General features: G+C 49.8%; 1 protein-coding gene across 2 annotated transcripts; it reads right to left on the bottom strand.

Annotated features, from left to right (window-relative positions):
- Nucleotides 1-10,511: 10,511 nt before the first annotated feature.
- Atp6v0e2 (ATPase H+ transporting V0 subunit e2) lies at nucleotides 10,512-16,879 on the bottom strand. 2 transcript variants are annotated; one of them, XM_026411176.2, is made up of 4 exons: nucleotides 16,676-16,879; nucleotides 15,016-15,063; nucleotides 13,029-13,144; nucleotides 10,512-10,721 (listed from the first exon to the last, which is right to left on the bottom strand). In XM_026411176.2, the coding sequence occupies exons 1-3, from the start codon at nucleotides 16,777-16,779 to the stop codon at nucleotides 13,051-13,053; spliced, it is 246 nt and encodes an 81-aa protein (XP_026266961.1). In that variant the 5' UTR covers nucleotides 16,780-16,879; the 3' UTR covers nucleotides 10,512-10,721; nucleotides 13,029-13,050. The 2 variants fall into 2 exon arrangements, with proteins under 2 accessions (XP_026266961.1, XP_026266960.1); XM_026411175.2 differs by lacking the exon at nucleotides 10,512-10,721 and adding an exon at nucleotides 10,737-12,584.

Here is a 16,879-nt window from a genome sequence, read left to right on the forward strand (position 1 = left end):
CCCTCCCCCCATACTAGGGCACTAGTGAAGCCAGATTTAAAGATAGGTAGTTAGTATAGTTAGGAAAATCAGGTCTAATATCCAGTAAAATCGAAAATGAAAGCCATGTTGAGAATGCGAACGGGAAAGCAGAGCAGCACTTGGGGAAATTGAAATGTTAATGTTCCCAAGGCCCAGAGCCTATTCTAAAGAAATGTTAATGGAGCAGCTCCCAGCAAACAGGAAGGTGCTAATCAGAAGCGCCCCAGGTCCTTCCAGCCCAGATTACTCCTCTGGCCCAACTGCCCCTCACCTTTCAGGTCTCCCCACCTACATTCTATCACTGCAAGATAACAGAACAAAGGACAGCAACAGCGACAAAATGTGGGAAAGGTGAAAGAAGACCTTAACTATAAAAAGGGGAAGACATCGCCCTTCCACGGATTCCACCTCTGGGTCCCCTTCTTCCTCCGGGGAGAAGTCTTTTCTGCTGTCTTAATAAATCTTCTACTTTCCACCCTAAACTTGCCTCGGGGTGCTTCTCGGGTGTTATACTTCAGCATCGGGGAAGCAAGGACAGTCACCGGGAAACAGCGGTAACACTAGCTGGGCCCTCAAGTCCTGGGCTTGTAAGCAGGTGGAAAGGTGGTGGGGAAAAGGAGGAATGTGTTGGAAGTTAAAGAGCGAAAACCACTATATATTTTTAGATTTTGTCCCACATACACATTTGGCTTACAAAAACCTAAAGGGGGACGTCTTAAATAATAATCAAACATCACCAGACCTTTAAGTTAGGCAAAAGTGACACAAAATGAGATCTGTTGAAACAACGCACCACCAGAACGTTCTGCTTTTTCCCGGGAGGTGGGGGTGAGGGTCCCCGGTGGCCTAGAAGGACGGTGTCCAGAACCCGGGCTCGGCTACCCGCCAGGTGCGCCCACGAGCCTGCGCGCACCGGGCGCCTGCGCTACGCCGTGGGCGAGGACAGCACCCAGCCGGAGGGCCGCCGCGGGTTAACTGAGTCCGGTCGGTAACAGCATCCAGGGCGGCTCTCGGCTCCGAAGTGGCTGAGGGCGGTCTGTCCCGCGGCTCTGGCCTCATCCGTGCGTAAGAGCTCTGGGACCGGACCGGGCCGGCCGCGGAGGGCCCCAGCCGTGCGCCCGCAGCTTAAGTCTAGCAGGTCGCCCCCGAACCTCAGCTCCAGAGACCGGAAAGTGGGACGGTGGCGTCCCCCGCGGCTTACCTGGGGCCAGGTGCCAGGGCTGGGTCGGCGCGTCCAAGGGAGGTGCACGCCAAGCCGCCGCTGCGCTTCTCCCAGCGCAGAGGGAGGGAGTCCCCACGACGCGCCAACCGGAAGGCAGAGACCGGGAACTGCAAGTTCCGGAGCGGGCAAGGGGCTGCTTCGGTGAGCCCCAGCCCGCAGGGGTCTCCGCGCGCACCCCCGGTCCCCCGCTTGGTACGTTCCTCCCGCCCGCGGCGGGCTCCAGTGCGCAGGCGCGGACCGCAGGACCGGAGAGTCTTAGGTACCAACCGGTTTAGTACGGTCTTGGAGAAAGCTCTTGTATGCCCTTATCTAATACAAATGTTGGAGTTCACTGTACCAGCTCCGGGCCCCTCCAAGAGCTCCCAGTCCACCCGATCCACTCCGCGGGCGCTGCAGGTGGAAGGCCACAAAGATGATAGTGAGATGGGATTTAGGATAAAGAAAGGACCCTCCCACAAGCCATTGAGATGCAGAAAGCACAGTTGTAAATCTTGAGCCTGAGCAACTTGCCCTTGGCCCCTGCCCTTATAAAATGAGGAAAATATATAAGCAAATGATAAAAACTGGTGCAAAATTGTGTAGCTCCACCCTGCCTGCGTCTCTAGTCCAGCCCCTAGTACGGCTCTCGGCCCCCTGTAGATATGAACACCCCACACCAACGGGTTGCTGTCCCTCCCTCTGGCCATGGCTAGCATTCTCCGCTGAGTGTGTATTCCATACTTTACCCCAAAGGTGTCTCTCTTTTGAGATTGCTCCCCATCCCCACTTCTCCCTTGAATATGTATCTACTTTCCTAAATAAACCTCTGCCTTTGCTTTTGACTGCAACGTACTGAAATTCTTTTCCATCCAGTATGGTGAAAACCCCGCTGGTCCTGAATTGAGTTCCCCCTTCTCTCTGCGAACTCCTCCAACCCTTCTCTGGAGACATCAGTTCCCCAGCAACAGTAAGAAGGAGCCACAAGTCGGCATGGTGAGGCCCCAAAGGCCTTGCAAACCGCATTGCCCAAGGCCCGAAAGAAAAGGCTGCATTCTGTGGTGGAACAGAGAATGGCCCTTTCCCTTGTGGGCGCCAAAGTTTACAACTTTTGCCTCACAGGCTATGTTAGCTCCTTTCCACCAGAGTCAGAAAAACTCCGAAGGCTTCCTCCTCCTGTCCCAAGCCAATCAACTCCAGGCTTGTGCAGTCCTCCACCTAGGACTTAAAACAGGGACCTCTGGAACAAGAGTGTGTATACACTTTAGCTTTACCCTTTACCAAAGTTATTTGGAATCTCAATTGATCCTCTCCATGCCTCAAAGATGAAGCTGTTGTTTTTTCCACTGTACAGATGAGGAAACCGGTACTCAGTCACACAATAAGAGATATTAGCTGTTAAAGAAAAATTATCCAAACAATTGTTAAAGATGGCAAAAGATTCCTTTCTTTAAGAGGGCTCTGCGGTAGGAGAGTGCTCCTGTCTCAAGATCTTGAGTTGCTGGGATTGTAGGCATGTGCCACCTCGCCCTGCTGATCTGAATGCTGTTGCCCCTACCTGCCACACCACACACACACACACACACACACACACACACACAGAATTCATCTATCAAGATCCTGACCAACAAGGTGACAGGTCTTTGGGAGGTGATTACATCTTGAAGGTGGAGGCCTCATGAACACACTTAGAGGCCCCAGAGAACTGGTTTATCCCTGTTACCATGAGAAGATACAACAAGAGGTCACCCCCTTGAATCAGGACCTATGAACCAGGAAACAGGCCTTCATCTGACACTAAAATTGCTGTCCCCTCAATCTGGGACTTCCCAACCTTCACAGTTTGTTTACCTATTCACCCCACTGATGATTTGGTTGTGTCCAGTTTTGGTCTATTGCAAATAAAGAATATGTGTTGTGTAGACCTATGTTTTCATTTATCCTGGGCAAGTAAGATAGGAGTGGGTGTACTGGGTTATACGGTAAGTCCTGCTTAGCTTTTTAAGAGAAGACTGACAAACTCTTCCAAAATGTTCATGCCATTTTGTGCTCTTCCGGGCAGTCTTCCGGTTGCTCCAAATCCTTACCAACACTTTGTCAGTCTTTTTCATTGTAGCCATTCAAGCGGTTGTGGTTGTATCTCATTGTAGTTTAAAGTTGCATCTCCAGATGACGGATGGGGTTGACTTCCTTTTTGTGCTCATTTGCCATTTGTACTTCTTCTGTTGTGAAGAATGGGTTCAAATGTCTTGCCCCCCTCTAAAACTTTGGTTTGTCTTGTTCAATTATGAGTTCTTTATATATTTAGGATATGTTATGGTTCAGATCTGAGGTGTCCCCCCAAAACCCTTGTACGAATGCCCGAATGTTCAGAGGTGAAGTGATGATTGGATTGTGAGAGCTGTGACCTGCGCAGTCCATCCTAGCCTGAGCAGACTGACTTGGTGGCAACTGTAGGCTGGAGGAGGTGGGTCACAGGGGATATCCCTGGAAGGGTACTTCTTCCCTGTGGTCCCTTCCCCCCTTTCTCTCTCTGTCTGCTTCTTGACCCTGCCATGAGCTTTGCAGCTTCCCCCATGATGTTGCCCAGGCCAGTGGAGTGGGCTGTCTGTGGACTGAGACCCCTGAAATGCTGAACCCCAAAGAAACTTTTCCTCTTCTAAACTGTTCTTATTGGGCATGTTGGTCACCGTGATGCAAAAGCTCATGAAAACAGGCTCCAAGTCCTCTGACAGATGCATACATTGCAAACATGTTCTCCATTTTGTGGTTGCTTTTCATTTTCTTAATTATTTTGAAGAGCAGAAGGAGAGATGGGGCAGTCTGATTGCACTCCCACTTTCTACATGGCCCTTCTCTCCCTTCCTGGACCTAATTCCTCTAGGATTTCCACTTGAAGTGGAAATATATGAAGAACTTGCATAAATCAATAGGAAAAACAAAATACTAAAAGAGATCAATGGAAGAAAATCAGAGCCCAGAAATAGATTTAAATTTGCTGGGCATGTTTAAAAAAAACAAAAAGCCAAACAAAATACTAACATACTAGAAAGTCAGCTAATGAAGTGAACAGGCAAATTGGAGAAGCAGAAACCCAATGGTCAGTGAACGGATGACAGTAGAGCTCATTAGCGATTAGGAAACGCACTTCAAAGCAAGTTCCATCTCACACACATCATCTGACTGAAAAAAATGCAATGGATGAAGAGCACCAGGATCCAGGCACTTGTAAGATTGGTAGGAATGGAGATGGAAACAAACATTTTGGAGAGGAATTTGGCAATACCTTGTAATGTTGACAGCTCTCTGGTTCGAGATGTGTGTCTGTGTTAGTCATCCTGTGACCAAAATACCCGCGAGAACAGCTTAGAGCAGGAGAGATTCACTTTGGCTCATAGTTTCAGAGGTTTCAGTCCAAGCTGAGCTGGCTCCGTTGCTCTAAGCCCAGAGAGTGGGAAGAGAGAGATAGAAAAGAGAAAGTACGGAAAGGGCCAGAGAGAAACCCAGCCCTTCCAAGGCAGTGTGCCCAGTGCCATGGTGTTTGGCTTGAATTTTAATTTAGTTAAATTTCTAAAGCTTTATTTAAAAAGCTTCCATAGCTTTTTATCTAAAAGGATTCCATAGCTTCTGTTTTTTTTTTTTTTTTTTTACTTTTTCCTTTCCTTTAGATATCTTTCCCATTACATAATAATTTTTAAAAATTCTGTTTTCTTGTAGCACATTTATAGCGTCATTTAAATTTGTTGGATCTTGGATCCATTTGGCATTTCTTTTGTTGCTGGGGAGGTCTATTTCTTTTTCTTTTTGGTACCAGAGGACTGAACTCAGGGGAGCTTAACTACTGAGCCACATCCCCAGCCTTTCTTATTTTTTGTTTTGAAACAGGATCTCACTAACATGCTCAGGGCCTTGCTAAGTTGCTGAGGCTGCCTTTGAACTTGCAATCCTCCTGCCTCAGCCACCTGAGCCACTGGGATTATGGGCAGGTGCCACCATGCCCAGCAAATTTAAATCTATTTCTGGGCTCTGATTTTCTTCCATTGATCTCTTTCCATTGTTTTGTCTGGTGGTCATGGGCCAATATCATTGGCTTAATTTCTGCAGCCTTGCAAACCCTAACCTGTCATATTTTTAATAGCCGGCAGTACCAATGTCCCTCTCAATACTCTCCCCACCCCCCAGAATATCCTGGTTATAGCCTACACATTTATTTATTTATTTATTTATTTTATTTTATTTTTTTTAAAATCAAGCCTCTACTTTATTTTTTTTTTTTTTAAAGAGAGAGAGAGAGAGAGAGAGAGAGGAGAGAGAGAATTTTTAATACTTATTTTTTAGTTCTCGGCAGACACAACATCTTTGTTGGTATGTGGTGCTGAGGATCGAACCCGGGCCGCACGCATGCCAGGCGAGCGCACTACCGCTTGAGCCACATCCCCAGCCCCTAGCCTACACATTTAAATCTAAGGTTCCCTGAATGCGTGAGTATCAGTACCCCAGTTCCAGTATTCATTCCCTCCCGCTGCCCCCTCGCGGAGCATTTGACTTTTTATCGAGAGGACCCTACTTTGATATATTAAAGTCACTTGCTACAAAACACAGCACTCATTTCCCAGGTCCTGTCTTGATATCAAAAACCTCAGGATATAAGCAGTTCCTGTTCCACCAGGGGGATCCGCAATTGTGGCAGAATAAAGTGTGGCCCAGAATGTAAGAGCTAGTGTGTAAAAAATAGTGTGATAAATAGCAGTGACTGACCCCCCTCAGGCGCTTGAGTCCATCATCCCAGCTCCTATCACAGCCTGAGGCAGGCGCTGCTAGATCAGAGAGATTAAGACCCTCTCACCTGGCTAACTGTCGGTGGAGCTGGAACTAGAAGCCAGTTCTAGATTCTGCACTCTCCACCCTGAAGCTGAGCTGGGCTGCCACCTGAGGGAGAACTGCTCCTGGAGACAGAGGAGAGGGAAAAAAATAAATAAATAAATAAACCATGTTTGCAGAATCACTTGTTGCCACCAACCAAGGGCCAGTAAGAGTCCTGGGTCCCTGGTAAAGGAGACGCAGAATGCGGAGGTGAGGCATCAGCACCCCAGTGGGTGCCAGGCTTTCATCGGGGCAGGGCCCTGAGCTTCCAGTCGGGGGAGGATCCTTGCTGCTGCGGTGGCCTTCACCCTGAGGTCGGGGGTCAAGGTGGAGGTGCTCTAGGTTTCTGAGAATCTCCATCCCAAGCACATCCACTTGTCCTTTCAGGAACCGCTGCAGGGTGAGCTCCAGGTTCTCCTGGCCCCCAGGAACCACTACTTACTGAAGGGTCACCTGGTTCTGGCGTTGGTGCCTGCGCTGGCACCCAATAATTCCCCCAAACTTGGGTGCTTCCTTCTCTCAGAGCTCATTGCTGGGAGAGCCAGAAGAAAGGTGATAGATACTCGGGGTGCTCAGGATCCCACTTTCTCTCAGGGCTTTTCTACCTTCTTTTTCAGAGATTCTGGGCTGGTGCATGAAACTTCCCCTGGAAACATTTCAGAGTGGAGAAATTACAGGGGTCACAGCTGAAAGCAGTGAGAGAGGCTCTACTGGTCTCTGTTGGGTAGAGATCTGGGGCAAACATCTCTAATACACAGGACAGCCCTCCTGGGCCTCCCCAAACCAAAAAATTATCCAGCCCCAACTGTCAATGGTGCCAAGGTTAGAAAACTCTGACCTTGAGGATCTCAGCACCAGGACACTTGGGAGCTGGTTTACAATGCAGTCTGAGGGCTGGGGATGTGGCTCAGTGGCAGAGTATTTGCCTGGCATGCACGAGGTTCTGGGTTCGATGCCCCAAATGCAGCCTGCATCCCACCAGGTAGACCCTCATTTGGTGGGGGTGGCATGGGGATGGGACCAGGGTCCTGCATCTTCAAGCATTTAGGTCATCCTGCACTCTGAGAAATACTACTGCAGACTGATCTGCAGCATGACTCCACAGTTGGCCCTGGACCTGTGTGGGTCTGCCTGCAAAAGAACCACACAGAACTCTGTCTCAGAGTGCAAGTTTGCTCCATGCTGGGAGCTTCTGCCACAATTGACCTGGCTTTGGTCCCAGCATACCATGGGTTGTTTTGCTTTGGATGATTCTATTATTATTATTTTTAAAAATATATTTATTTTTTACTTGTAGTTGGGACACAATATCTTTATTTTATTCACTTATTTTTATGTGGTGCTGAGGATTGAACCCAGGACCTCACACATGCTAGGCCAGCACTCTACCCCTGAGCCAAAACTCCAGCCCCTGGGTGATTCTATTATTATTATTAATTTTTAAATTAACAAATAAATTATCATGTACAGGGGGATGTTTTAACAAATATGTATACATTGTGGAATGGCTAAATCAAGCCATATTATTTAGAGGTGACAACATTTAGAAATCTGCTCTCAGCAACTTTCTACTCAACAGGTGAGATCTCTCGAATGTATTTGTTTTGTTTTGCTGAAATCTCATATTCTTTGGTCACCATACCCCCAGTGAGTGATTCTTATTGAGACTTGTTAACTGGAGTGTGGTCTGAATCCCCACAGGACTGTGGTTATCTGCCCTCACTTTTCTGCTATTTAAGTCCAGCAAAACTGTGGTGGCTGCCAACTGATTCTGTTCCTGGAAACCCCTGGGTTTATAAATAGATGGTCACTTCCAGAACACAGAAGAGGAGAAAATCAGGGGGGCCCACCCCCACATGGTTTCACATCCAGCTCCATACATTTCCAGAATTACCAATGATCCTGTTTCTGTGAAATGACCCTGTTTTTGTAAAAAGCAACCAAAACCCCTGGAGGGCTGTGCTCAAGGGGTTGTTTTGCTTTGGATGATTCTATTATTATTATTTTTTAAATATTTATTTTTTACTTGTAGTTGGACACAATATCTTTATTTTATTCATTTATTTTTATGTGGTGCTGAGGATTGAACCCAGGGTCTCACACATGCTAGGCCAGTACCTGCCTCTCCCTAGTGGGAACGTGGGCAGATGGGTGTCCCTGTCATTGATTGGGATGTGCCAAATCTCTTAGCAATGCTGAGACAGAAAAAAAAAAAAAAAGCCACAGGAGATTGATGAGGGGAAATGGGTCTGGAACCAGAGAAGTATAAGATTTCAGGATACCTCTGCTCTTTCCCCTTGGCTTCTCTAAGCAGTGTGTGGCCCTGAGGACCTCTTGGATAAATGTTAGCCATTGATATTATCATTTATTTATTTATTTATTGGGTACAGGGATCGAACTCAGGGGCACTGGGCCACTGAGCCACAACCCCAGCCCTATTTCGTATTTTATTTAGAGACAGGGTCGGTCTCACTGAGTTGCTCAGCACCTTGCTTTTGCTGAAGCTGGTTTTGTAAAAACTTTTTTGAACTTGAGATCCTCCTGCCTCAGCCTCCTGAGTCGCTGGGATTATAGGTGTGCACAGCCGTTGTTATTGTTAAACATCCTTGAAAGATGGAAGATGTTTCATCCAGGGTGTGGTACTCCCTGGAGAATTATTGCTGCCCTCAGCCCAAGGCAGCACTCTAAGACTACCACCTCTAACAACAGCCTGATACACCCCAGAGCGGCCTGAACTGGACTCACTGCTCTGGAGGTTTCACTTGCTCGCAGGCACTGCCCTCTGCTGGCCACAGGCAAAGCGTGCAGCTTTGCTTAAGCTTCGCTGCCTTACTTTTCTCAGTGGTCCCCAAGGCTGCTTCCCACTCTGCTTCTGGGTGTGGCTCAAGGGTACCCTGCACTCTATCACTTCCCATTTGGAGAGATCTTTCCTTCAGGTAGGTTCCCTGAGTATCTGTGACAGGTTGACGTTTACTGGTGCCTCTCCCATGTGGGCGAGGGCCTTGCTCAAATCTAGATGATGTCCAATACATGATGTCCAAAGGCAGGGCAGCCTGGCCTCTTGCAGCCCAAAGCCACATCCCTGGGTCCACCAAGTCCCTGATGTCAGTTCCTTCTGAAAGCTCAAGGCTGCCAAAGAATTTACTGTTCGTTCCAGCCAACCCTTGCTCTAGGCCTCTGACCAACAAGGCACGAATCCAGAGCACGGAAACCTTGTGCAGGAAACAACCGTTTTGACACCCCCACCCTCCCACCCCAACCAAGGGCCACGAGAGCCCTGAGGCATCCCAGACCTGAGGTTCTAGCATTGTGCCCGCAGCAGGCCGGGACCGGCTGAGTGACAGTGGCTACAGTGGCAGGAGCTGCAGGGGTGCCCAGGCCCAAGGCTGACACCCAGGTCCCTTCCTTGTATAGCTCCAGACCCAGCTTTAAGAGGGTCCCCAGCCACATCACTCCCACTGTCACTTGTGTTTTATCCCCTTATCTGCCCACTCACTCCCAGCTCACTTCACCTGTCACCAAAGCTGCCAGCTGGCTTTGACTTCTTGGCTGTGGAGGGCGATGGGGGCATGTGACACTCAGGACCACCCCCTCCTCTTTGAATCCTCTTTCTCTGGATTCTTTGGCGTCCTACTCAGCTGGCTCCAGACCTCTCCCAGCATCCCCATGGGCCCACCCCATAAACTCTGGCATCCCTGGAGGTCCCATTCTGGGCTTTTGAGGCCTCCTGGGCCCCTCCCATCCCGTGGTGACCTTGAGGTACTTTAAGCGCAGGACTCCAACCCAGCATCTCCTGGCACGTGTCCTGACCTTGCAGCCCACCGCCAACCACTGACTGGATGTTTCAACTCAGCAGGAGACAAAGGAAGACCTCAGCTCACCACACCCCCTCTCCAGCCTGCTCCTGCTCCGTGCTCACCTCCAAGCTGTCCCAGCTGGCTTGGGACTTGGCATCCTGTCACCAGGGGTCACAGTGCATGCAGGTCAGACCCTGCCTCCTCCCTCACCCGCAGCCAGCATGTTGTGTCCAGCTCCCACCCACTCTTCTGTCCTTGCCACTTGCACATGGCCCTTGTCATCAGATGTTCCGTCTCCTAACTACTGTGCATCCTGAAGAGAGAATTCTGGAAATCAGGTGGGGTCATGCCACCTCCCTGCTTTAAACCCTCTGGATCCCAATTGCCCCTAGGATCAATCTAAGCCCCTCTGCCAGCCACAGGCCTCAGAAGTTGGCTCCGCCTCATGTCACCCCAGTTCCTCCTACTCCCTCAGGACTTCTTTCAGCACATCCCCAAAGCTATAAGCCCTGGTCGGGAAGTACTCAGTCCTCTCTGTTCCTCACCCGTGCAGAAAGCTGGGCAGGTGATTCCAGTCCTTGGATACTTAGGGATGAAGCAGGTCACACTGCACAAACACTGGGGATCTGCTTTATTGCACAGCTCTGGCCGGGTCGTCTGGGCCAAGGGGAGCAGTGAGCCAAGTTCCACTCCACCAGCCAAGGCACTCCTCCTCCCCCGGCCTGTGAGCAGGGGCCCGCTTTCCTCCAGGTGTCAGAAGTGTGGTTCTCAGTGTCCATGTTCCAAAAGTGCAGTTCCAAAGGCAGCAATAGCTAGGCCCCTTTACATTTCCCCAGATCCACCTGCCAAAGAACGGGAAATCAGGTGGGCAGGACGTGGCAGCCAGCAAACTTGGCAAAGGCTGGGGTTGAGCCACCAAACAGTAATCTTACATCACAATTCTTTATTAGACAAGAATCAGGTTTTCAATACAAGTCATGCTGACCATGCTCCGTTTCACAGGGAGGCTGTAGGGGTTAGGGGACGAAGGGATTTTGAGGGGTGGTACATGGGAGGCCCCAACTTGAATGATTGGCAAACCCAGCACCAGGGACTCATATTCTCCTGCCACTACAAAAGAAGAAATGCCAAATAAATAGTCAATAAATAAGTGAGGCCAGCTAGGTATGGTAGTGTATACCTGTGGCTCAGGAGGCTGAGGCCAACCTCAGCAACTTAGCAAGGCCCTAAGCAATTTAGTGAGAACCTGTCTCAAAATGATACATAGGGTCGGTGATGTGGCTCAGTGGTTAAGTGCTCCTGGGGTTCAATCTCCAGTACGAAAAACAAAAATGACAAAAAGTAAAACAAAACAAAAAGCCCAGGCAAGGTGAGTGAGCTTTGTCCTGACTAGCTCTGGAAGTTAGGGCAGAGTGTGATGTCCCCATGCTCTCTCCTGAGGAGTGAGGGCACTGGCTGGAGGGTCCCCAGGTCCCACCTGGTCTGACCCATATTATCTGCATGTCTGTCTCTCACTGTCCCCAGTACAGAGCCCAGCAAGAGGCAGAGGCTGGCAAGAGTCAGGGGAGGCCCAGTACCCACACTGCTGTAACAAGGACAGACTCTTCACTTTTGCCTGCAAACTTCCCAGGGATAGCTAAAAACAGGATTAAAGACTTGGAGTCTCTGACTCCATTTTTCTCTAGTCTCCTCTGCTCAGAGTGATCCTGGATTCCAGGAACAACAGGTCTGATTGATAAACATCTCGTGCTCAGTCCAAGATGCCTCACAAGCAACAGCAACCTCCTATCAAGGTCACCAGCTTTGGTAGCTCTGCAAAGCCTGCAGCTATGCAAACCCCCAATCCTTGTTTTGTACACAACCTCAAAGTCATTGTCAGCTCTTAGACACAGGGCTAAGGACATGTGTCCCTGTTCTTTCTGGCGTAGCCGCCCATTCATGCTTGTGGCCATGACCTTTGCTGTTTGGTTTTGGGGTCCCCAGTCAGGCCTTGACTTGTCTCTCTTCGTTCCAACTCTAGGTCACTTGGACGCTGCAGTGGAGCCTCGGGAGGCCCCAGTAGGGCAGGAAGGCAGAGTAGAACATTCTGAGGAGACAGAGCCTCCTGAGAAAGCCATCAAGTGACTTCACAGCCACAAAGGATCCTGACCATATGGGTGTCAAATTTGACCCAAAGTATAATTCCAAAAATTTCACATCTTGATGTGTCAGAAAATTAAAGAATGATTCTGAATTTCCCACCAGAGCTGGAAAAGGCCTTGGCCTACCCAACAGGGACCTCCATTTCCCAGCAGACAGGGAAACAGCTGATAACCCAGCCCGACTCCACCTCAGGCTCCAGTCTCTGGGTCTGGATGCCCCTCCCTCTCAGGGATGCCACCATCCTCCGCCTGGATGGAGTCCTGGCTTTAGCCCCATGCGTAAGGGACAGATCCCACTAGTACCAGCTTCTCAGCTGGGATCCACTTGGGAGGGGGAGAAAACCCCAGGGCAGTGGGAGTTTCAGGGCAGGATGCCCCTGCTCAGCCTTCCCAGGCCCCCACAGTCTGGGAAGATGGGGCATCCTAGACCTGGAGGGCCTGGGAGGTATGGACCCAAGGTGCTGGCAGGAGGGAGTGCAGAGGGACCAGGACAGTTGTCGGGGAGGATAGGGTTGAATTGTCTCCAGGGACATCCAGTCAGGGTCATCCAGAGAGCTGGGGCACCTGAAATGCAATATCACATTAAGGGTCACTGTGGAGACCTTACTTGCTGTGGAGACCCTACCCCCGCTCCCTGGAGAGCATCCTCAGCCCTGTTCTTGTCCTGTCCCTCTGTCCAGGAGGCTGTCTCATTATTCCTGGGACCTAGCCTCACCTCGCTTGAACAGATTCCATCTCACCCGCCACCTCCCCTGACCTGGCCGCCCCACACCCGAGGCTGTGTGTGGAGAGGCTGCAGGGGTATATGCCTCCCTAGGAAGCACCAAGGACATGGAGTAGGGGCCAGCCTGCAGCTCCCTTGGTTGCTGGCACTCTGTGGCAGGGAGCTGGCACTCAGCCTTTGTGTTTTGCTGAAAAAATGAATGCCTGAACCCAAAGGAGAACTCGTCCACGACCTGCCTTCCCTGCCTCCCCACCTGCAGGGCCCCCACACCCACACCCTGGTACCTGGGGCCAGGAAGGTGGTCCATCACTCCCACAGGAAGCGCACATACCAGATGGTCTCGTTCTTCAGCTGGGGCCCAAACAGGGGGTTCAGCTGAGCCAGGATGGCTATGAGCCAGCTGCAGGGGACAGCAGAGTGGGGGATGGGCTCAGAAGGGATTTACCCTGCACACCTAGGGAGGTCTTGGCCATTCTTTTCTTTTCTCCTAGAGAGCAAGTCGCCAACACAGTAGGTGGCACAGCTTGTACATGCTCCCAGGGCCCCAGGGAGCTACCCAAGCTGCAGCAGGCAAGGGGCACTGGTCTGGGGTTTGTGGGTTTTGATTTGGTTTGATTTGATTTTTTGTAGATTTGTAGGGTCCCTGAATTAGGGCTGGAACAGGGATCTGGGAAACAGTGAGGCAACCTCAGGGGTCTTTGGGAGCCACTCCCACGGGGGTCCACAAACATCTCTGGTTTGGACTCCCCAGTCCAATACACGGGGGTGGGGGGTGCAGGAGAGCAGTGCCAGCCTGGAGGGGCGGTATGCCAGAATGGCCTTGTTTCTTTGTGATGCTGGGGACAGAACCCAGGGCCTCACACATGCTGGGCAAAGGCTGTACCACTGAGCTACACCCACAGCCCAGAATCACATCTTTCTGGAATAAGAGGGAGGAACTATCCCAGGACAGAAGAAACTGCGGGGCAGACAGCCTCGTGCCTGCCCACTGCTGAGCCACTTCTATCCTTCAGGCCAGGGACAAGAAGGCATCCCAACAGCAGCTGTGCATCTGGGTGGTGTCTGGCCCTGTCCCTTAGGGCAAAAGTCCCCATTTTGTTTGTCCATAGTAGAGGCCTCAGAAAATTTTGAGAGTGTCTGGCTCAGAGCCCCTATCAATGGTGCTCTGCCTGTTTCTGCACCTCGGAGTCCCCTACAGCAGCCTTGGGAGCACCTAATGCCTGGGAAGCCATCAGGAATCTTGCTTGCTTTATATCAGCATCATCAGACTTTATGTCTTGTAAATATAATTTCTAGGTGTGGAATTTTCTTAAAATGTCTCTGTGAAACTAATCTGTGGCCTGTTTGCCTATACGCTGATTCGGTATTAAATAATTATAAATATAATTATCCCATATCTTGTGTGTATCCCATTTCCCCAAATTTCTGGCCATCATCCTTTATGTTCTGGTTTCTGATCCATCAAATTTAGCCCCTCTGAGGCCCTCCCTGGGGCAAATGAAGACATTCTGCCAAATTCTGAAGGACCAACAAACCAACAAACAACATAAGAGAAAGGAACTTATAGATGATTTTTCCAGGGAAAGTGCTAAAAGAAAAACAAAAAACAGAAACAAATAAAAAGCAACCTGTGCCCAGGTACTTGCATCCTTAGGTTTTCTGAACCTCCAGGGTACTTGTCCCAAGTATGAAGAGTTGTTCTTGCTTACCGCTTCTAACCAGCTGCATTCCAGTGCCTGGGGCCACTCACTAAAAAATACAGATTCCTGGGCTGGGGTTGTGGCTCCGAGGTAGAGTGCTTGCCTAGCATGCATGAGGCACTGGGTTAGATCCTCAGCACCACATAAAAATAAAATAAAGATATTGTGTCCACCTAAAACTAAAAAATAAATACTTAAAAAAAAATACAGATTCCCAAGAGCAAACTGGAGACCTGTCTGCGATGCTGGATCCAGGGTGGAATGTGAAAGCTGTGTTTGAAGGATCCATTTGGGTGACCAGCCAGGTCCAGATACCACTGAGCTGATCCAATCCCATTCATTCCACAAGTGGGAAAACTTGGCTTGTGGGTGCTACAAAATTCATGCAGAGCCAGCACCAGAGCTGGAGTCCATGACTCCCCTTATGCCCTCATCTGATCTTACGACCCCTGCACATAGCCTTCACTTCTGTGTTACAGATTCAGCCATTCAAGCAGGGTTCACTTCCAGGCAGAGAAAAGAGCAGGCTAGGGCACAGCAGGAGGACAAAGCTGAGGAGGGCAGTACTTACAAGAGGTAACAACACACAGCGGTGGCCATCAGCATGGTGATGATCACTCTGCAACAGAAGAGGACACAGGTCAGAAGGGTGAAATCAGCACTTCCAGAAGGCCTGGCTGGGGCCAGAGAAAGAGCTCCTGGTGTCAGCTCTGTTCCCAATGGCCTCTCTGATGCCACAGGAACACAGAAGGCCGAGTCCTATCAGGGTAAGAACTGCAAGATGTAAATGAAAAATTCAAATGTCATGGGAAGGCTAACCTTGCCTATATCCAAGCCATGTTGCTAGCACTTGCCTTCATCTCCCTTTTCCATCACCTAAGATTTCTCCATCTTAATGCAAACATGTTGAGAACAGTCATTGCCCAGAGCTGCACATTGTGGAGTGGCCTCTGGGATGCAAAATTCACTGGACAGGGAAAAAAAAAAAACGTAATAGAGCAGAAATCAGAGCAAGAGGCAAGGAGACTTGAGACATTTTTGAGGCTGAACTGTGATAAAGTACAGGGACTAGCAACATTGTATCTAATCAACACTGAAGACAAAAGCTTAAAATGCAGCAGGAGAGATGTCAGTTGACTCAAAAAAGAACCACCAAATTTGGCAGAAAGAATGACACTAAAATGGTTTACAAAGTGAAGTGGAGGGACCCTGCAGACCTGAGGATTTTTTTTTTTTTTTTTTTGTATCAGAAATTGAGCCCAGGGGCACTTTCTCAACTGAGCCACACCCCCACTTTTTAAAATATTTTATTTAGAGACAGGGTCTCCTTGAGTAATTTAGGGCCTCGCTAAATTGATGAAATTGGCTTTGAACCCCCATACTCCCTCAGCCTCCAGAGTTGCTGAGGTAGTCTCCAGAGTTGCTGAGATTACAGGTGTGCGCCATCACGCCTGGCTGACATGGCAGATTCTTAAGAACAATGGCAACACTCATTTATCCAAGCAGCCTCCAGCCTTTTAGCTTAGGCTAAAACTAATCCAAAGCTGGGCCTTCGACCTCAGATCTAAAGCACTTCCAATTGGTGCTGGAGAAATTAGTACTGATCCCTTATTTCGATATTACCTAGCAATTTGGGCCAGTCCTGGTTGGCACTGGGTGGGTAGTGCTGATCAGACAACGGATTTGTGAGGACAATATGAAGCAGCAAATGATGAATGGCGCAGAAATATGCTAAGGAACCTTCTAAAATTAATACCAGCTACAATTATCCAGTATACAAAATGTGCCATACACTGCTGTTTTAAGTGCATTATTTCAAGTATTAGCAGCCTTATGAGGCAGGGATCATCGTCATCCCCATTTTACTATGAAAAAAACCCGAGGCCTGACATTTGTTCAAGGTCCCAGAGATGGGGAGAAGCTCAGAAATTGCATCATAGTCCATCCGCCAGTCAGGAGGGGACGACAGCAACTACAATGTCGCTTGCTCTTCACCTCAGTATCTACCCTCTCTCCCCGGCCTCCTGCCTGTTCCTGAGCTGATTGCAGCCCGAATACGGAGACCTGGAGGAGGCGTCACAGAGGGGTGCCCCGGCTGTGGGAGCTGGCTTGCAGCAGGGAAACAAAAAACAAAAAGAAAAAAAAAAAAAGTCGCCCCGGGGTGGAGGGCGAGCCCAGGCATGGGAGAGGGGAGGGGGCGTAGGCAGCCAAGCCTTGAGCGCCTTCCTTACCCGCGGTTGGGTCCCTTCGGCACGAACCAGGGTCCGGCGAGGCCGATGAGACCCCAGAATGTGGTGAAGATGATGATTGGGAGGGCAAAGGAGTGCGTCGTCATAGTGGGCGCGGGATGCCCAGGCTGAGATGCTGGCGGGAGAGACGAGACAGACGCTGCGCCGGTCCGGACAGCGGGTAGCAGGCAGCTGACTGCAGGCAGC

The sequence above is a fragment of the Urocitellus parryii genome, chromosome 3, assembly GCF_045843805.1.
Source record: "Urocitellus parryii isolate mUroPar1 chromosome 3, mUroPar1.hap1, whole genome shotgun sequence".
Classification (NCBI taxonomy): Eukaryota; Metazoa; Chordata; class Mammalia; order Rodentia; family Sciuridae; genus Urocitellus; species Urocitellus parryii.

Excerpts from the sequence above, each read along its gene's own strand:
- Atp6v0e2 (XM_026411176.2), bottom strand. The coding sequence starts at position 16,779 with ATGACGACGCACTCCTTTGCCCTCCCAATCATCATCTTCACCACATTC. Across the intron at positions 15,064-16,675 it reads CCGAAGGGACCCAACCGCGG|AGTGATCATCACCATGCTGA; the intron begins GTAAGGAAGGCG and ends CTTCTGTTGCAG. Across the intron at positions 13,145-15,015 it reads GCTGTGTGTTGTTACCTCTT|CTGGCTCATAGCCATCCTGG; the intron begins GTAAGTACTGCC and ends TGTCCCCTGCAG.